Raw genomic sequence first — 22,072 nt, 5'->3', positions numbered from 1 at the left:
TTGAAAAGCATGCACATTTCAAATAATGTATGGGCTGAGGAAATAATACTTGCGGCCAGTTTGGGGAAAGTACATTCATTTAAACCTTTGGATATGTTTTTTGAGCTGCTTTTTAAGAAACATAAGGACTACTTGGGAAAAAAAAAAGCATAAGGAGTTTTTGTCATTTAGTTGTCATTAGTTTTGTCATTACTGGTTTTCTGCTAAAAGAAACATCTGCAGGAAAGGGAAACAAAGAAGGGTTTATCTTTCAGTGCCAATCAGAACAACCTTCTGAATGGCTGAACCAGACTTTCAGGGTGTATTTTAGAGTAGATGATTGACAGTATATAACTTACATTAAGTGACAAAACCTAATTGGGAAAGTTATGGATTAGCATCCTTAGTGGCAGGTGCATTTCCCCCAGAACACTATGAGGCACTCTGTGCCTCACTTTCCTCGTATATAAAATGAAGATGTATTAGATCATTGGGTTTTTACTATATCCTACAATAAGAAGTACATTTATGTTGTGATCCACTATACACATATGTACATGCATTTTATGTATATATACATATATATATATGTCAAAAGTTTTATAAAGTGGGGCACCTGGGTGGCTCAGTCAGTTAAGTGTCTGCCTTCGGCTCAGGTCATGATCTCAGGGTCCTGGGATTGAGCCCAGGGTAGGGCTGTCTCCTCAACGGGGAGCCTCTTTCTCCCTCTCCCTCTGCCCCTCCCCACCATTTGTGCTCTCTCTCACTGTCTCTCAAATAAATAAAATCTTTAAAAAAAGTTTTATGAGGCAAAATTTAACCTTACTATCTGCAGTGCAGTCTATTCTGTTTCTTTAGAATGCTGGTGGTACCTTTGAAATTGTTTTTAGATTGAAAACCTTGTAGTAGATTATTTCTAAAAGCTCTTCAGCTCCAGAATCACATGAGTAAATTCTATGAAATTATTTTAAAGTGACAAGGTGAAAAATATAGATTTTGCGGGGCAAAGTCTGTCATGAGAGTAGTCACAAGGAACAGTTTCTTTTGTATAGATAGTTGTAGTCAATTCAACAAAAACCAATCCAATACAAATCTAGTCCAGAGTCTTCACTCTATCTCACCCATTATAATCACTGCTAGTATAAGCCAGTTTTGCTCCCCCCCTTCATTAAACTGACCCTCTTCTACCCTTTTCTTTTTTTTGCATCCATAGCAATATACTACCATTAACCTTTGAACAATGTGGGTGTTTGGGCGCCAGCCCCTGCACAGTCAAAATTCTGCATGTAATTTTTGACTCCCGCCTATTGTTGACTAAAGTCTTACCAGTAACATAAATGGTTGATTAACACATATTTTTTTGTTATATGTGCTATATAGTATAGTGTATTCTTATTATAAAGTAAGCAAGGGGAAAGAAAAGTACTGAAATCGTAAGGAAGAGAAAATATATTGACTATACTGTACTGTATCGAAAAACATCTGTAAGTGGAGCTGTGCAGTTGAAACCGATGGTATTCAAGGGTCAACTGTAGTTACTACCTCTGTTGCATTTATTTCTGCCCGTGACTTAAATGATTACTGGAAAAGATTGATTAAACAACAACAACAAACTTATTGCTGGATTTGCATTTGGTTGAAATGAAGGCCAGTGCTCTTAGTTTTTAAAAGACTTGTGGAGAAACATTGTTATCTATGCAAATAAGTTGGTAACTAATGTTTTCCCCATCTGAGATGAATAAAATGGAAACAAAACTCATCCTTTAGCCATCTTGCAAAAGAATTTGAGCTCCTGAGTTCTAGAGCCACAGTTTACTCTTGAGTAGGCATGCCAGCATCTCTAATGCCTCAGCAAGGACTTGGCTGTAGAGAATAATTTTCCTTGTCACTCTCAGTTTTAGGTTTTAGGAAAAGAGATGAATGGAATTTAACATCGATCAAATTGATAAGCACAATATTAAAAGAGAAATTGGGAATGTGCTGCAGTCTTCCTTGACATGCTAGCCTTTCCCCTTGAGTTTGCACTACAGTGTTACTTTCACAGAGAGCCAAGTGAAATGGTAAATCACTTTCATGAAATGGGAGCTTTGGGGCTGGTTGTGTTGGGGAAATGCTTTTGCTCTTGATAAAGTACATTTGAAGATGCAAAAGTAATTACTCTTTCTTTTCAGAACGTATCTTTTTAGGTTTGTATGATTTGTGCTGAGACAACTGAAGTGTAAACTGCAAGGGAAATTGTTGTACTGCTTTGGCAATGTTGTACCTAGCCTCCTAAGCATCCTCTGTTCATTTTTGTTTGTCCATTACTTTTCACCTTCTCACAGTCTTAGATCTATTACTTAGACTTGGCATGTCTTGCCTTAAAACCTGTTCAGTTCTATTTAGTTCATATTTCCTCTGCATGCATTCTTTGCCCTTTTTGAAAAGTAAAATGGAAAAAAAAAATCCATAACTGTGGTCCACTCCTAACAGAAATTCTAATGTAATTCATGTAGAATTATATTCCTCATACTCACACATTATCTACTAAATTTCTTCCCTTTTGGTTTTATTAGTAGCCTTCACTTAAATACAGATACAGACATAAATATTTATTATTTACAAGTGCTTATCTTTATGAAATACCCACATAAAAATGAGATTGTGAGATTGTTTTATTATTTATCGCTGCTTTTTAAAAAAATGGTAGTTTAGTAAAAAATAACATACAGAGTACAGTCAGCTTTTTCTTTTTTAATGAAGGAATCAGGGCAAAGTGAAAATTCAGATTGATTAGTAAGATGAGGGCAAGAGGAATTTGTACACAGATTCATACCGTCAACATCCATACAGCTGTTAAAGACAGAGTGCAGATTGAGATCTGAGTTTCCTAGTAGTCAGAGCAGAAATGGAAATGCGAACAGTTCAAAAATCACTATCCTGTGAGCTCTAAAGTGGATAGTGAGAACAAGGTTCTCAGTAGCAGCCCTTCAAAAAATACTGTTTTACACCATTCTTTCTTATAGCATCCCTTATAAGAAGCCAAGGGTATTATTTCTCAAAGGTGAGTACCAGCAGTGACAGTTAAAATATATCTCATTTTCCCTTTTCTCATTGGTCAGAATTAATGGTAAACACAGTTTCTCACACTAATGCAAGATCTAAGCCCAGTTAATTGCCTAAATTAGAAGAAGCTATAAAAGGTTCGATTTACAAGCCCTCTTGTTGAGGTACCTGTAAGAGTAAGGAACAGTTAGAGTCGTATCTACATAGAACATCATTGCTTAATTTGTTTAGTAGTAATATAACCTTAAAAGGAGGAACTTGCCTGTATTAATGCTGTTAAATGTTTGAAAGATAATTTTAGAATAATCTGTTCCTCTTCCTCATTCCATTCAAAACATAGTTCCCCTTACTTGCAAGTGAAATAAAAAACCTATTCCCAAATGAAAAATACATATATATATATTTAAAGATTTTATTTATTTATTTGACAGAGAGACAGCGAGAGAGGGAACACAAACTAGGGAGTGGGAGAGGGAGAAGCAGGCTTCCCGCCTAGCAGAGAGCCCAGTGCGGGGCTCGAACCCAGGACCCTGGGATCATGACCTGAGCCGAAGGCAGACGCTTAGCGACTGAGCCATCCAGGCACCCTGAAAAACATATTTTTTAAATGAGTTAGTTATACCAGATTTCACCTGTCTTATTTTTTTTAAGATTTTACTTGTTTATTTGACCGCGCGTGTGCGTGCACGACTGGGGTGAGGGGCAGAGGGAGAAGCACACTCTCCACTGAGCAGGGAGGGTGATGCTGGGCTTGATCCTAAGACTCCCGGATCATGACCTGAGCCGAAGGCAGACGTTCAACCAACTGAGCCACCCCGGCGCCCCCAAATTTCACCTGTCTTAAACGAGTTTTAGACAAAATCAGACTGGATTATTTAGTTAGTATAAGGCAGTTGGTTCCTAAGAAGGACTTTCTAATAACTTGTTTTTTCTGTTTGATAGGGAGCTGTAAATATTTCAGTTCATTGATTTAGTAGCCTTTGCCCATTTGAAAATCAGGAAGCGAGCCTGAATTAGCCATCATTAAAAAATGTAATAAACATAGCATGAGCTTGTTAACTTGAAACACACAAAATTTTGAATTAGGACCACACTATCTTGTATTTCATAAAGGGTTTTCAGTTGCCTGGAAATCACAGTTTTTTTAGGTAAGACTTTTATTTTCGGTAAACCAGTATCTGCCTATTATAGTTTTACTGCAATTCATAATCTCAGATTTTCATTAGGCAATACTAGAATTTAATACTGCCTGGGAGAAAGTTCACATTATTTCCCTAGCCCACACTGTGTGGTAACCAGCAGCTGGGAAAATCAGTTAGGACTGTTATACCAATCTATTATAAAATCAGTAGTAATGGTTATTATGTTTGAGACCTGACTTTTTTCAAACCCAGTCTGATTTATTTTAGGCCATTTTGGTCTGTGATACTTTTCAGAACATAATATGTATGCTCCGTTTGCTGAGGGGAATAATGGGCCTGTATGCATACACAATAATGCATATAATTTCATAAGATTAACCCAGAATTCAAGGCAAAATTTTCTGGGCACACGTATTATAAACTCTAGATTATATTATTGTTTCCATGTATTTACTGCTCCTTCTGGTGGGAGGATTATACTTCCCTGTCCCCATCATCAGTCTTGGCCATGTGATACCTTTTAACAAATAAAATGTGAATGAAAAAGTTCATATGTCACTTGTGAAGAGAAATTTTGTCAGGTTGTAGTTCCATCTCTCTTTTCCGTCTGCCAGAAGACCAGTACTGTTCCAGTTAGAGCCACTCTTTCATTCTGGATTCCTGGAATGAAGACACAATTGAACAAAACCAACAAACTATTTTTGTTGTAAAGCCTCTAGATTTTAGGGTCATTTGTTATCACAGCCTAAATTAGCGCCTCTAAAAAGTTTTCTTTTAGCAGTTTAAAAAGTGTGTAGTCCAGGGGCACCTGAGTGGCTCAGTCGTTAAGTGTCTGCCTTCGGCTCAGGTCATGATCTCAGGGTACTGGGATCGAGCCCGGCATCGGGCTACCTGCTCGGTGGGAAGCCTCCTTCTCCCTCTCCCACTCCCTCTGCCTGTGTTCTTTCTCTCGTTGTGTCTCTCTCTGTCAAATAAATAAATCTTTAAAAAAATAAAAAGTGTATAGTCTGTTACTCTTTGGGAAAGAGATGGACATTCTTAAAAGATACCATAGTACATCGTTTGAAAAATAATTATTCATACTGAACATTCTGCAAATTTTATCTTAAGAGAAAGTGTGTCTCAAAAGTTATCACCACCCTGAGTTGAATTTCCTGAAGCAAATGAAGTGGTCAGGTTGCCAGTAGGACTTAAATGCAGGAGGTTGGTGGTATGTGGCCTGGTATGAGATGGTGAAGCTGAGAACTGAGTGGAAATGAAGTATCAGGGGTGGGAATAGCTCACTAAAAGTAACTGGTGCTTTCCTGGATAGATGGAGGCAAGGACTAGAGGACCAAGTTGTAGGGTATCAATGGCACGAGCATGAACACTGTTCTCCTTTCACTTTGCAAAAAGGGACATGCCAGTGGGAGGTGTTTTGTTTGTCTGTCTTTTCTCCTATTCTACATGGTGAAATGAAGGGCTGGTATTATGAAGACTATGGGTATAATTATAAAAGCAATCAGGAGTCTTTAATAAAGGGGTAACCTGACTTTTTTGGTAATTTATTCCCAAATGCTTCTAAAAGATTTTATTTATTTATTTATTTGAGAGAGTGAGAGAGCGAGCACATAAGCCGGCGGGGGGAGGGGGGGTCGGGGTGGACAGAGGGAGAGGGAGAAACAGATTCTGCACTGAGCAGGGAGCCTGTCGTGGGGCTCCCTTCCAGGACCCTGAGATCATGATCTGAGCTGGAGGCAGATACTTAACTGACTGAGCCACCCAGCGCATCCCCCCTCCTCCCCAAAAATGCTTTTCTAATTTGTTACAATGTTGTTGAGTCTTATGGTCCTTTGAAACCTTAGGTCTAAGCTGGAAAAAATCTAGACTCCAGCCACTCCAGCAGTTATGTTCATTCCACACCCATGCTATTGAAGTGATTCATGAATGACAGTAGGAACTAACGGCCTGAGGAGAGGTCTTTAACTGGGACCAAGGATCAGCTATAAATAGATTGGTCCCAGGTTTTTGTTTTGTTTTTAGGTTCTAATTTGCCTATTTTATTTTGTCAGCTTAATATTTCCATGATTTGCCTAGCCCTATCAGAACTTTTGATGGTTGAGATGTATGTGTAGGATGTATATATATGCGCACATATCGTCCAGTACTCATTTTGTCAGAAGTAGATTAATGTCACAATATTCAGAAAACTTCTCCCTGTGCTTTTGATTTTTTAAAAAAATTGACACATTTTGTTGGCGACTGAAATGAAATAAATGTGTCTCTGATGCATGTTATTGTAGTACTAATGGATTTTTAGATATTTGCTGTAATGTTAACATGTTAATTTATGCCCTGTAAATGAATAGGAGACACTATTACTGGGAAAACTGTAGACTCTGCACAATAAATGCTGTATAAGAAACAACCTTCTTCCAAATAACTTTTTTGCTAGTTCACACTTCACAGAGCAGTAGGCTCTGTAGGTGTGAAGAATCTAGGGACTGTATAATTTGTGATAAACCAGATTATAAAATAAGCTTAATTACTGATAAGAGTCTTGTTTGTAAGCTTTGTTAACTTCATATATTCTCTTGTTGACTATTTTTGCAAGAAGCATTTGAAGACATACTTTTGGGAGCCAACGTAATGTTATTTCTGTTCTCAAATAAAGGCTTACAGTTCTGTGGTTTGAATCTAAGCAAATATGACTTGAGAGACCTTTTGAGTTCAATCAGAACTAGTTACGTGGTGAGTAGTAAGGAAAAGAATTTTATATATGCAGGGATAATTTGTAAAATTTAAATATCTGCTTATTGACAGGGTATTTAATATTTATGCTGTATATAGATTCACTTGCTATAAATATATTTTATAGCAATTTAGTCCATTAAGGTCTGAGAAAACTAATATTTTTAAACTTTGTATGTTCACTGGATCAAAAAAGTTAACACTCAACAAATCTGTATTGTGTATTATGTGGCAGACATAATATTGTTTTGCTAGGGGCTAGGGTATACAGTGAATAATACATGCATTATTTTTCATCCAACAGATACATATTAAGTGCCTCCATGGATATACTCTTAAGGGGTTCCCTGAGGAAGTAGTGCTTATGTTAAGGTTCAAGGATGAGTGGGAGTTACCAAGGCAAATAGCAAGATAAAGAAAAATAGTCATATGCCATGAGCAAAGTACTCCAAATTGACAAAAAGCATGGGGAGTTTGAAAAACAAAAAGGACCCTAGCATGGCTGAAGTAGGAGGAGGGAAAGGAAAAAGAAATGGCTTAAGATAAGACTGAAGAGATAGCCAGAAACCAGTTCTTAGACTTCTAACTTCTATGATTTTGGATCTGATTATAAAGGCAGTGTGAGGCCATTCAAGAGTTTAGGGAGGAAGATGATCTCACCAGAATCTGGTGTTTACAGCATCACTCAGATTGCTTTGTGGTGAATTGCATTGGAGTGGGCCAAGTGCGGGTGGGATGGGAAGAAATCTGTTAGATACTGTTGGAGGAATCTGACAGATGATGATGACTTAGATTAGTGTGGTAGGGTTCAAGAGGTATTTGGAGTCAGAAATAACTAGATGTGGTGATATTTTGAGATGCAGAATTAAGGGCAGGAGAATGTGGAGTCTGAGATGATTCCCAGGCTTCCACAGGCTTCTGGCTTCAGCTTCCAGGAGAATGTTGGTGCCATCCCCTGAGATGGGGGAGAAGGAGCAGAAGACAAGGTCTACTTTAATCTCTGAGATGTACCTCAAAGTGGATAGATTCATGGGCATGGATAGGGGACACAGGACGGGAGTCATTGACCATCAATAGGATATATGTAGTGGGTGGGGGTGTGTAATGTATATATTTTAAATTTGTCTGAAAATATCAATTAGTATCAAAGCAGTATCAGTCAGTCTATTCTGAGATTAGTGAAGACAGTCTGAGTTTTAAAGAGAAGGAATCATTATGAGAATGTAGGTGAGGATATGGTAAAGTTTTTGTCGTTATTTTTTAAGCTAAAAGAGATTACTAATGAAAGGAAGTTTAAATGAACCTAGCCACAATGAGTAGATCACAGTTTTCCCCATAAAATAGAATCCAAAGTGAGTGCATTTTAAGGTTTTAATAGTAATCAGTCCTTGGTTCTTGCTAATTTTTCTTCAGACCGGTTTGTTTTTGCTGAGGCTTTTAACCCAGATTAACATCCAACCAGTAGAATTTTTATTAAGATTTTAATCAGAAAGCTAAAACTGGTTTATAAATTGGCTGACTACTGCTAATGGCTTTGTAGCTTTTAAAAGTAAGGTATCTAAGGTTTATGATTGGGGTGGGGGTAGGAACGTGCAGCTTTGAAGACCTAGAAATGTACTTGTAAATGGAGGCTCTAGTCTTTTTAGGACATAAATTGGGGGAAGGGATGAAGAGGAGGAAAAAGAAACCCTGTTCTTTTAAAGGAGGCCTTTATACAATGCCTTACATGAACTAAACTTATAATCGAATTGAGTTTTTATTTGCAACATTTCCATTTTACTTTAATTGGCTACTTGAAATGCAACATTTAATGGCGTGAAATGCTAAAATATAGCTTCCAGTGGCATTGTAATCTGTGATGCAGAGTCAGGTGGGATTGGAGACTGGGATGGGAATGTGGGAACTGGAAAAGTAACCCCTGCAGGCTGCAGACTGTTGCATTTTGATAAGGTGGGTGGTGCTTGCTTCCGTGATGCATGGTGTAGTGGGAAGAGTGTGGACATTAGAGTCACGTAACCCTGCGTCTCAAAACCCTAGCTCCAGCACTTGTTGGGGTGGGGGCAGGTTGCCCACCCTTGCCATGCTCCTCTGTCCTCTGCCTAAAGTGTGGGGATGACATCTGCTGCTCACTTTATTTTGAGAATTAAATGAGAAAAATGAGAAAATGAACATAAGTCCTCTGGCAGAGTGCCTTGCTCATAGTAGGCACTTAAATCTTAGTTCCTCTTTCACCTCCAATTTTATTTTCTTTATACCCAGCTTTAGTGTCTATAATAATGATGTAGAAGCCTTATTAGTGGCCATATAAACTTAGCAAGTTAGAACAAATGCAGTTGAATTTCTCATTTCTACTAATAATTATGAAAATGGAAATTCACAGGTAATGAGTACTTCATCTTTCGGAAATGCTAATCCAGGTGATGCCGAGAGTGCCCCGGGAGGCACACAAGATAGTTTGTGAAAGGTTTAAAATGACAATGGATAAATAATTTTAAACACAATCCAGTGATGGGCTTTCTACAGGAAAACATTTGGCTACTTACTCATTCAGTTAACATTTATTGAGCGGCGTTTTTATCCTGGACCTGTACGTTGTGGGAGACTGACAAGTGCACAGTTGATCCTTACATGCCATAGTAGGTCTTGTGCTGTGGGAAATCACAGGGTATTGTGCCAAGAGAATTAGAAGGTGTGTACCAAATGCTTTAAAAATGTGCATCCAGGGCATCTGGGTGGCCCAGTCAGTTAAGCATCTGCCTCTGGCTCAGGTCATGATCCCAGGGTCTTGGGATTGAATTTCGCATCGGGCTTCTTGCTTGGCGGGGAGCCTGCTTCTCCCTCTGCCTGTCACTCTTCCTACTTACGCTCACTCCCTCTATCTTTCTCTCAGACAAATAAATAAATAAAATCTTAAAAAAAAAAAAAAAGTAAAAATGTGCATCCTCTTTATCCAGTTCTACTGCTAGCAATATAACCTGAGGAACTTCAATGGAATCTTGCTTATAATAGTGAAAGATTGGCAACTGCACAGGTACAACCATAGCGAATTGGTTTAATTGCTGTATTATAAGTGGGCATATTGTGTACCTACACATCTGTAGGTGACATAAAATATTCATGATATGTTGCCAAGAGCAAAAAGTAGGTTATGAAGAGGGTTTTTAAAAAGGAATTTATTTTCAAAGAAAGTATGTTTAGTGAAATCCATTCCAAATCAGTTTTGTGTATTCTCTGCCTTGAAGAAATCATTCAAAAAGACATAGTTATTGTCACATTCTAGAAGTGGGGTGGGAGTTAAATGAGCTAAGCATCTTGCCAAATCTGTATAGTACATCTGAGAGATAAACAGTTGGGGCATATACAAATCAAAGGTAAGTTTTGAGTAATGACTAGATGAGGTATAGTCCCAGTGAGACTGCCCAGGTGAATGGGCTTGTCAGCAGAGCAGGGAGAGGTGGTTTTTCAATGCTTTCTTGTATTTTGAGGTACACTTTATAGTAAGATTGACTTGTGAGAAAAATCATTCTGAAAACAATGGAGAAAAATATATCCAGTGAGTTGAGTATGTGGGCAGCTAGCCACAAGGACTTCACTGGCCATTTTGGCTCAGCTGGTAACATTAGGTCATTTTCTCTGTGGAAACATCCCATTTCTAGGTACTTCAGGTTCCAACAGTACCTTTGTTGAGAAATTATTTTTCCCCTTAGTTGATAATGAGTTAAGCTGCCAAGATGGCTTCTGTTCACTTTTGCACAGCAATCTCATTAATACAATTCAAAGGGTTTTACTCAGGTTTTACAAATAACTATTTTGGAAAGCTTGTATTTACCAAGTTTACACCTTTGGATACACGATTAAGTCTACCAATTTACAATAATAGATAATTATTCCTATTTCTTTCTCATAGAGGTTGATAAGTTTGGAGATTTCTAGTTTTCCCATTTATATGAGAACTGTACAACAAGTGGAACAAGTCTTTACTGTGGCTGAATCAAATGAAGTGACTATTTCTGCACCTTTCCCTTACTGCTTCCAGAGGAGAGTGATGAGAGGCGGTCTCTCTGCCTGTTTCGTTGTTCACTTTTTTACATGTGATGTAAATCTGCTCCTCTTCGACCTTGAGTAAACTTCTGGGACTTACTGACTCCCTCCCTCCCTCCCCCCCCACTTCCTTCCCGCAGTTGTCAGCAGTTAAGATACCAAATGATTCAGAAAGTGAGGAGCAAGAGAGTAGGAATTATGACGCAAAAGTCAAGACTAAAAGGAAGAGATCATGGCTCTTTCTATAAACTAGGAAAATACCTTTTATTTTTATTTTTTTTTTTTTTTTTTTTTTTAAAGATTTATTTATTTATTTATTTATGTGAGAGAGAGAGAATGAGAGAGATAGAGAGCACGAGAGGGCAGAGGGTCAGAGGGAGAAGCAGACTCCCTGCCAAGCAGGGAGCCTGATGTGGGACTCGATCCTGGGACTTCAGGATCATGGCCTGAGCCGAAGGCAGTCGCTTAACCAACTGAGCCACCCAGGCGCCCAATACCTTTTATTTTTAATGGCTATCATTTGTTGAGTACATGTGCCAGATACTTTATAAATACATTGTCTTATTTAATTCACATTATTGTGAGAGGTAGAAATAATTCCCTCCTTTTGTTTTACAGATAGGCCCCAAAAGATTAAACAGTTTGCTTTTAGCCATATGCCCAATAAATAGCAAAGTTAGGATTTGAATCCAGGTCCAACTTTAAAGTTCTTTGTAGTGTATAAGTTACTGATGTTGGCCTATTGGAAGAACAAATATTTTGAAGATGTCAATGCTACCTACAGCAATCTACACATTCAATGCAATACCCATCAAAATACCATCCACTTTTCTCAAAGAAATGGAACAAATAACCCTAAAATTTGTATGGAACCGGAAAAGACCCCGAATAGCCAGAGGAATGTTGAAAAAAAAAAAAAAAAAAAGCAAAGGTGGCGGCATCACAATTCCAGACTTCCAGCTCTATTACAAAGCTGTCATCATCAAGACAGTATGGTACTGGCACAAAAACAGACACACCGATCAATGGAACAGAATCGAGAGCCCAGAAATGGACCCTCAACTCTATGGTCAACTCATCTTCGACAAAGCAGGAAAGAATATCCAATGGAAAAAAAGTCTCTTCAACAAATGGTGTTGGGAAAATTGGACAGCCACATGCAGAAGAATGAAACTGGACCATTTCCTTACACCACACACAAAAATAGACTCCAAATGGTTGAAAGACCTAAATGTGAGACAGGAGTCCATGAAAATCCTAAAGGAGAACACAGGCAGCAACCTCTTCTACCTCAGCCGCAGCAACTTCTTCCTAGAAACATCGCCAAAGGCAAGGGAAGCAAGGGCAAAAATGAATTATTGGGATTTCATCAAGATAAAAAGGTTTTGCACAGCAAAAGAAACAGTCCACAAAACCAAAAGACAACCGACAGAATGGGAGAAAATATTTGCAAATGACATATCAGATAAAGGGCTAGTATCCAAAATCTATAAAGAACTTCTCAAACTCAACACCCAAAGAACAGATAATCCAGTCAAGAAATGGGCAAAAGACATGAACAGACATTTTTCCAAAGAAGACATCCAAACGGCCAGCAGACACATGAAAAAGTGCTCAACATCGCTGGGCATCAGGGAAATCCAAATCAAAACCTCAGTGAGATACCCCCTCACACCCGTCAGAATGGCTAAAATTAACAAGTCAGGAAATGACAGATGTTGGCGGGGATGCGGAGAAAGGGGAACCCTCCTACACTGTCGGTGGGAATGCAAACTGGTGCAGCCACTCTGGAAAACCGTATGGAGGTTCCTCAAACAGTTGAAAATAGAGCTACCATACGATCCAGCAATTGCACTACTGGGTATTTACCCCAAAGATACAAATGTGGGGATCCGAAGGGGTACGTGCACCCCAATGTTTATAGCAGCAATGTCCACAATAGCCAAACTGTGGAAAGAGCCAAGATGTCCATCGACAGATGAATGGATAATGAATGGAATTTTATGGAATATTATGCAGCCATCAAAAGGAATGAAATCTTGCCCTTTGCAACGACGTGGCTGGAACTGGAGGGTGTTATGCTGAGTGAAATAAGTCAGTTAGAGAAAGACATGTATCATATGACCTCACTGACATGAGGAATTCTTAATCTCAGGAAACAAACTGAGGGTTGCTGGAGTGGGGGTGGGGTGGGAGGGATGGGGTGTCTGGGTGATAGACATTGGGGAGGGTATGTGCTATGGTGAGCGCTGTGAATTGTGTAAGACTGTTGAATCACAGATCTGTACCTCTGAAACAAATAATGCAATATATGTTAAGGTAAAAAAAAAAGATAGCAGGAGGGGAAGAATGAAGGGGGTAAATCGGAGGGGGAGACGAACCATAAGAGACTATGGACTCTGAAAAACAAACTGAGGGTTCTAGAGGGGAGGGGGGTGGGGGGATGGGTTAGCCTGGTGATGGGTATTAAAGAGGGCACGTTCTGCGTGGAGCACTGGGTGTTATGCACAAACAATGAATCATGGAACACTACATCACAAACTAATGATGTAATGTATTGTGGTTAACATAACAATAAAAAAATTTAAAGAAGGATTAACTCCATGAATTTCTGGTGACTTGTATTAACTTTCTTGACTCTTGTTTTCTTTACCTGTAAGATGAGAGGATTGAACTGGATCTTTAAAGTTAATTCTGAATATAAAATTCTTTGATTCCTGGGCTTTTCATTTAATTCAAGCAGAGAACGTATAGAGCTGGTTTTTGTGTGTGCAGCCAGTTTGGTATGTAGTGATACTCCTAGTCTGGTGTTTTTTTTCACTTGATCATCCTGTGGAGGTGCAGAAAAGTCATCAGGGAGAATGGATTAAAAGAATGTACATTGTTTCAACTGAAGATTCACAAAAGAAAACTTAAAGAAAAATACTTGAGCATGAAGGAGCATGGCCCGCATGGGCTGGAGATTATGTGGGTGGGACCTGGTTATTGTCTGTAGACATCAGTGTCATTTACCCTTAAGTATTATTGTGCCTGAGCGAGTGAGTTTATGTGTCTCTCTCCAGGCATTGGGGATTGTGCTAGATGGTATAATGATTACTCAGTTGCAGTTCTTTTAGGGCCTTATGGTGGAGATGGTTATAGGAGGGGTACCATGATTATTGACATAAGAGAGCTAATGAGATGACATGACATAAAAAAGCATAATTATTACATCATTATAGTATTTTCATTCCATTTATATAGTACCTTTTTCTCTGAAGGTGCTGTACAAATAACATCGAGATAATAAGCCATTTTAAAATGTCAAAACACCAAAGAATGAGAAAGCTAGGAGAAATAAATACACAGAAAAAAAGCAATAGAGGCTTTAGATCACTGATCAGCACAAAAGTTATTGATTCTTTGGCTAAATCCATTGCACTCACCATTAGTTCTGTAAATCAGTGGGAACTTGACATGGAGGTCTTTTCCTTGAGCCAAACTAGTGCTCACCATTTTACATCCTGTGTTTGTGATTGAAGACCGTGGGTTTTGGTGTCAGATGGACTTGCATTTAAATCCTCATCTTGCTGCTTACTAGCTATTAACTTGGAACAAATTATCTAAACTTTCTCAGCCTCAGTTTCTTCATCAGTGAAGTGGTATTTGATTATATAATTATACTTCCCTTAGGATTGTCTTGAGGATTGATTGAAGTGAGTGAGTTATACACTTAAACCATTTAGTTCAGTGCCTGGCACATGGAAAGTACAACATAAATAATAACTCAGTATATGTTAAAACAATGATTCTGGGGGCGCCAGGGTGGCTCAATCAGTTAAGCGTCTACCTTCAGCTCAGGTCATGATCTCAGGGTCCTGGGATGGAGCCCTGCTTTAGGCTCCCTGCTCCGCGGGGAGTCTGATTCTCCCTCTGCCCCTCCCCCTGCTTGTGGTCTCTCTCTTTTTCTCAAATAAATAAATAAATAAAGTCTTAGAAAAAAACCACACAGTGATTCTGATGAGGTGATAGAGCATAATAACAGCTTCTCTGTGGTTTAAAAGATAAAGCAGTGTGGAGTTGTCAGGGTCTTCTCCTTCTCTGAATTGATATAGTATAATCTGTACTTTATGGACTACCATTAGACTTTTAAATGAAACATGAAGACTTTACCTAATAATTTTAAGTTGTATACCCACTACCTTTTAAGAAATGAAAAATTAACAGATAGAATTGAAGATCTCTGTTCCTCTCTGCCTTTCTTCCCCAACATATCCATTGTCCTGAATTTGGTGTATCATTTCCACACGTCATTATAGTGTAATTAAAGTATCATACTGTATATAGCCTTCCATAGCTTTTCTCACTCAACATTGCATTTGAGATGTTTTTGTTGTATATGTAGCATTAGTCATTAATTTTAACTGTCATAGAGCATTCCCTTATATGAATGAATTTTAATTTAATCTATGGATTAATGGACATTACCTATAATTTTTACTATTTCTGTGTATCTCTCACCTTCACATCCCCCTTCTTCAACCTAAGAGGCAACCACTAACCTGAATTATGTTAATTATTTTTTAATGGTTTAAACATACATATTCCTAAGAAATATATTGAGTTTTGCCTCTTTTTAAGGTTTAGGTAAGTACAATCTTACTACTTTTTTTAGTGTTATTAATGTTGATGTGTGTAGCAATAGTTGCTTTCACAGTATACATTATTCCATTATATGAATGTAGTACAATTTATGGACCTTCAGGTTGTTTTTGACTTTTTACTTTTGTAAACAATATATAATTAACATTCTTGTCATGTGTGTTGAGAGTCTCTCAGGCATATACCTGTGTGAAATGACTCAGGTATGGATAATGTTACTTGCATCTTTATCTTTACTGGATATTGATAAGTAGTAATTTCATTATCATTTATTTATTTTCTAATTTCTGATTTGACCCATGAATTTACTTTACATTTTTTATTTTTTTTAATATTTTAAAAATTTCCAAGTATATGGAAGTTTTTGTTATCAATATTTAATTTACTTGCTCTGTGGTGAGCTAATAATTTTTTTTTAAGATTTTATTTATTTATTTATTTGACAGAGACACAGCGAGAGAGGGAACACAAGCAGGGGGAGTGGGAGAGGGAGAAGCAGGCTTCCTGCCCAGCAGGGAGCCTGATGCGGGGCTTGATCCCCAGGACCCTGGGATCGTGACCTGAGCTGAAGGCAGATGCCTACCAGAGCCACCCAGGTGCCCCAATAATGTTTTTTTAAATTTTATTTTATTATGTTATGTTAGTCACCATACATTATATCATTAGTTTTTGATGCTAATAATGTTTTTATCTTCCTAATTTTTTTGGCATCTTAAGATTTTTGCTTTATAGGTTAATACGTGGTCAAGATTTAGCCAGGTTTTAGTCATTTTTTATAAATATTCCTCATGTTTGAAAGTAATTTATTAACTTATTGTTGGGTACATGAGCCTAAACTTATTAATCTTCTCTAATGTTACTAATTATTTTGGCTGAGGCAGGTATATTAAAATCTTCCCATTACGATGGTAGATTTGTCAGTTTCCCATAAATATAATCATTTTTGCTTTATATTTTGAGGCTTTGTTATTAGGTGCATAAAAGTTGGAAATTGTTTTATCTTCCTGGTAAATTCTTTATTTTTAATTGTGTGTGTGCATGCCTCATTTTTGTTTGTTTGTTTTTTTATGTAATGATCCTCTTTTTTTTCCCCTCTAAGAGTGCCTTTTGCATTAGTCTCCATTTCCTGACAGTACTGTAGCTATTACTGGCCTTTTTCTTTTTTTAAGATTGATTTATTTATTTGAGAGAGAGAGGGAGGGAGAGAGAGATATAGGGGGCTGGGGCAGAGGGAGAGAGAGCTTCTCAAGCAGCCTCCCCGCTGAGCATGGAGCCTAAAGTGGGGCTCAATCCCACAATCCTGAAATTGTAACCTGAGCTGAAATCAAGAGTCAGACACTTAACTGACCAAGCCACCCAGATGCCTCACTGTTACTGGCTTTTTAGTCATGTATCTTTGCTTGTATTTCTTTTTAATATACTTTAAAATTTTCTTTATCCTCATGTTATGTTTTTAGTATGTCTTTTGTAAAACAGGACCTCATTTATTCAATTTGAACATTCTCTTTTAATTGTTAAGTTTAGTCAAGTTTACAATTATTACCATTATTAACATATCTGTAGTTACTTCTACAATCTTATTATATGTTTTCTGTTTACCCTGCTTTTCTCTGTGCTGTTTTTTTTCCTTCTTACCTGTCCTCTGTTGGTTTGAATAACCTTTATTTCTTCTTTCCTTCTGCTGACTACCCCTAACATTTTAATTGTATTTGGCTTTGTAAAATCTTACATTAAACTGGTATAGCTAAACATAGTGATCCCAAGGGACACATGCACCTCAATGTTTATAGCAGCAATGTCCACAATAGCCAAAACATGGAAAGGATCCAGATGTCCATTGACAGATGAATGGATAAAGAAGATGTGGGGGGTGTGTGTGCGCGCACACACACACGAATGTTACTCAGCCATCAAAAAGAATGAAATCTTGCCATTTGCAACAACAGGGCTGGAACCAGAGGGTATTATGCTAAGTGAAGTAAGTCAGAGAAAGGCAAATGTCATATGGTTTCACTCGTATGTGTAATGTAAGAAACAAAAGAGATGAACGTGGGGAATGGAAGGAAAAATAAGATGAAAACAGAGAGGGAGACAAACTGTAAGAGACTCTTACCCTAGGAAACAAACTGATTGCTGGAGGGGGTGTGGGCAGGGGGATGGGGTAACTGGGTGATGGGCATTAGGGAAGGCACTTGATGTAACGAGCACTGGGTGTTATATGCAACTGATGAATCACTAAATTCTACCTCTGAAACTAATAATATACTATGTTAATTAAATTGAACTTAAAGAAAAAAATTGGTATGTCTACCGTATTTCTGACAATACAAGGACCATGGAAAGCTTTAATTACAGTTACCCTCCACCAATGGAAAGTATATATGGTATATGGTATTTTACCTCTGTTCTTTTTTGTCACTCAGGGTAGTCTTTATTATTGCCCCTATTACATTTTTTATTTTTGTACTTTTGTTGTTTTCTAATTCCCAAGGAAATTACAAACTCCTTATTTAAACTGGTTATATCACTCTTTCTCTTCAGATTTTCAAAAGAAACAACCAGACGATGATTCCGCTCCAAGTACAAGTAACAGCCAATCAGATTTGTTTTCCGAAGAGACCACCAGTGACAACAACAATACCTCGATAACCACGCCAACTCTTAGTCCCAGCCAGCAGCCGCTTCCGACAGAATTGAATGTAACTTCACCAAGTAAAGAGGAGTGTAAGTGCCCAGATCTTTGAAGTGGTAGAGAAAGCAGCCCGAGAATTGTATCATGAGCTTCTTAGTAATGCCTTGTCTTAGAAAAAAAGATAGCAGTTCTTCTAAATCAAGATTAAGTGTTGACGTGTAGGCCCAAGTCAGCAAGTTAGGGAATAAATTTTAGCTATTCCATGGAGCTTAAGGTCCTTTTTAAAAGATAGCTTTTTTGGTTAACTGTCAAGGTTCATACCTTAGGGCAATGGTTCTCAGTCCTGCCTGCAAAATAGAATCCATTAGAGATTTAAAAGCAAAACAAAACCAAAAACAATTACAATCTTTAGCACTATTCTCTGAGTCTAACTTTATTGACCTGGAGGGAGCCCCAGGGACTTGTACTTTTTAACTCTGCAGAGGATCCTAATCTGCGCTAATTGATGAGAACCACTGGTCTAGAGAACTTGCTAATTTAGGAACCTTGGAAACCTTACTTCTGTCACTCACTGGGCCTTGTATGTTATTAGGCAACTAACTGAGATAATAACACTATATTATCATAGGGTATTTGAAGAGAGGAGGAAATGGTTTCTCTTATTCTTCTGTAAGTCCTCAGTGATAGAATGTTATTGTTATATATGTGATATGGAAGTCCATTGTCCACTTAACTTTTTTATTGCTGTAGCCAACTTCTTTGGGGCACAGCTATAACTAACAGTGTCTGTTGAAAATTTGGGGCACATTTTGACATAGCAGTTTTTGCTTCTTAAAAGCTTTAAATTAACAGGTTGAAATTTGATGTTTCAGATTTAATGAACATCTAGAAATCCTTGGAATATGGTAGATTAGAATGTTCTGCCTACTCACTTTGGAAAGATTAGCAGAGAACAAATTATTTATCATAAACCAGTGCACTAGGTGACATTGAAAATATAAAAGTAAAGAAGGCCAGAGTCCGTGTCTTCAAAGAATTTACTCTTTATCAGGGTAAATTAAATACATTTGTTATAATATGTCAGTGGTTCTCAATCAGGAGTGATTTTGTCCCCCCATGCTATTAAACATCCTACACTGCATAGGATAGCCCTCCACAACAAGGAATTATCCAGCCTAACATGTCAGCAATGCCAGGGTTGAGAAACCCTGAGTCCATTTTAATGATTCTTCTTAAATATTAAAGACAATGATTGTTGAAGAAGGGTGTTGGTTTACTGGAGAAAATTGTGCTGAAGACAGACACAAGGTGGTGAAAAGACATTCTAAACGGAGTAGAATGAGCTTTGGAGGAAAGGTACATGGAGTTCTGCACTGGCAAATGACCCCTTTAGCGCCATTTATAGAGGACAAGGCTAGAAAGGTAGATGATGATCAAGTCAGAGAGGTTTAAATGTTCAGCTCAGATATTTAGATGTTAGACAATAGTCATGTTTTTGAGCAAAGAAAGTAGTATTACAGTTCTTTTGGAGAAGTAACCTGAAAATCGGAAGGATTATAGTAGAATAACATTGCAGAAGAAGAATTTTTAAAATACTGTAACCTATTGAATAGAGGCCCAGGGGAAGGTGTAGAAATCATTGAGGAGGAGGGAAGAAGAAAAGATTAAAATGGTAGTGATAATGTTGGGGTAATAGGTTTTGTTTTGTTTTTAAAAATCTATTTGGGGTCATGTACTCACTGAGAAACAGATAAAAGGTAAGGCCCCTTGTCTCAGAAGAAAACACACCATCCGTTTATACCCAATTTTGGATAAAATGTTAAGTTCTCTATGGCCTTTAGGTGAAGAACTCCTTGTCTAAGGGAAAGTTTGGAGCTGGTCAGGATCTCCTCTGATTGGATTCATACATACCAGGATCAGGCCACAATAAACCTGAGTAACCAAGTTGTGTGTGAGATTGAGATAACAATAGCTATCATTTTTTGAGCACTTTGTAAGACATTGTTCTATATGTTCTGAACATTTTCTCTTAGAAGCCTCATGATAACCCAGTGCAGTAGATACTATCATTATCCCCATTTTAGAGCTGAGGAAACAGGCACAAAGAGATCAAGTAATTTACCTGTGGTCACAAACAACTAGATACCAGAACCAGTATTCAAATTCAGGCATTTGGCTTCAGAAACCTTGCTTTTAATCAGTTAATTCACAATGCAAAACATAATTGCCACAGAAAATAGAAATTTTCATGTTGCCAAGATCAACACTTTCTCTTTCTGTAATTAAGGTATGTGGAAACTCAAATCATAACCAAAAGTTAACTTTATTAATTCATCATGAAAAATCTTGTAAACAGGGAATTAAAAATTTATACATAGGACTAAAACATTTTCTCTGGAGGCAGACCTTTCTGGGAAGCTAACCCATACGAGGGTTTATATAGCAAATGGCAAAGTGTGGACTCACCAAGTGGAATTAAAATGAAGTAAATTTTTAGTTGAGTCAGGCTAATTGTGGAGGTGTGCTCTAAGTACATATAAGGAAGGTGTTGCATTCAGTGCAAGATTCCATCTTCATTCCCTTTTTTCCCTCCTCTGCCTGGACTTAAGACCTGCTCTGAGCTTTGTAGCCCCTAGGACACAACACTTCCTGTGTTTCCATAACTTTTTTACTGCTGGCCATTTACTGCATGGCCATTATACACTGCCATGTTTTTTCTTTTGATAATTAAATACTTTCAGTCTGAGTAAGGATGTCTAGTTCTACTAGCTTCAGATCCATTCTCTCTTTGATGACATCACTGCCTTAAACCATTGTGTTTTTATCTTGAGTTTAACTCGCCGAAACTAATCTTATTTCCTAATCCTTATAAGGCTCATTATTGTAATCTTCAGGTTTTCACAGATCTGAGGAATTGAGGATATTTGCTAATCTGAGATATGACGATGACTTTCATGTTCAAGTGGGCTGGTTGAGTTGGAGCTCAGGAGAGGGAAGTCAGAGTTAGCTTCATGCACTTGGGAGATGATAGTTGAAACCTTACTGGTTAAATGAGATTGGCAAGGATGAGAGCAAGAAAAAGCAGTGAGAATAGAACTTTGAGAGTGAAATCAAAACAGAGGATGCAACTTGAAGAAGTCAGAGAAGAGTAGAATGATAGTGGGCAAGTTCACAGAGGCCAAGGAACAAATTTCAGCTTGTTGTGTTCTTTCATAGTAATAATGAAAATGTAAGCTCACGTTTATGAAGTGTTTGCTGTTTTCTAAGCACTTTCCTAAGCTTTTTACATGTACTAACATTTAATTTTCACAGGGTCTTATGAGGTAGGTGCTTTTATTCTCATTTTTACAGATGAGGAAGATAAAGCATAGAGAGGTTCAGTGACTTCAGTCCACAGTTCCAGAGCTGCTGCTTCTCAGTATAGTTCATGTTCCAAAGCCTATGCTTGCAACCAGTTGCCTCATCATTAAAATTCTGCAGACTGTAAACTGACAAGAGACATTTGGATTTGATGATCATGAGGTCGATTACCTAAATACAAACTATTTACTAATCTATTGCAGATTGGTTGTATATTCATTTAGCGGTCTTTCCTGGGAGCCTACTCTGTTAGGCACTAGGTTAAGTGCTGGGTACAGAAATGAGCAAGATTAGGCCCCCAAGGAGGTCACCTTTTCAAATATATATGCCTCTCCCTGAAATTCTGGCTTGTTCTCCGACACAGGTACAGAAGAATTTCAGGGTATAAGGAAAGAGGCAGCAGGAGCAGTGATCAATAAGCATGTCATTTGCAAAAGCTTTCTCACTGAGGTTGAAAACTGTGTGTGCCTGATTTATATGTGGGGTATATAGGGATGAGAAA

At 37.9% G+C, this 22,072-nt stretch overlaps 1 protein-coding gene across 5 annotated transcripts in view; it reads left to right on the top strand.

Moving 5' to 3' along the window:
* The window catches only part of ZFAND3 (zinc finger AN1-type containing 3), a 331,317-nt gene that overhangs the window by 231,734 nt on the left and 77,511 nt on the right, over positions 1 to 22,072 (top strand). For all 5 annotated transcript variants that reach the window (XM_027601469.2, XM_027601467.2, XM_027601468.2 and 2 more), the window contains one exon: positions 18,120 to 18,302. In XM_027601469.2, coding sequence (XP_027457270.1) covers positions 18,120 to 18,302 — 183 coding nt within the window. The remainder of the gene's footprint in view (positions 1 to 18,119; positions 18,303 to 22,072) is intronic.

The sequence above is a fragment of the Zalophus californianus genome, chromosome 7 (assembly GCF_009762305.2).
Source record: "Zalophus californianus isolate mZalCal1 chromosome 7, mZalCal1.pri.v2, whole genome shotgun sequence".
In the NCBI taxonomy this organism is placed as follows: domain Eukaryota; kingdom Metazoa; phylum Chordata; class Mammalia; order Carnivora; family Otariidae; genus Zalophus; species Zalophus californianus.
Note: the sequence above shows the minus strand (reverse complement) of the source record. Positions and strands in the feature narration are given on the sequence as shown.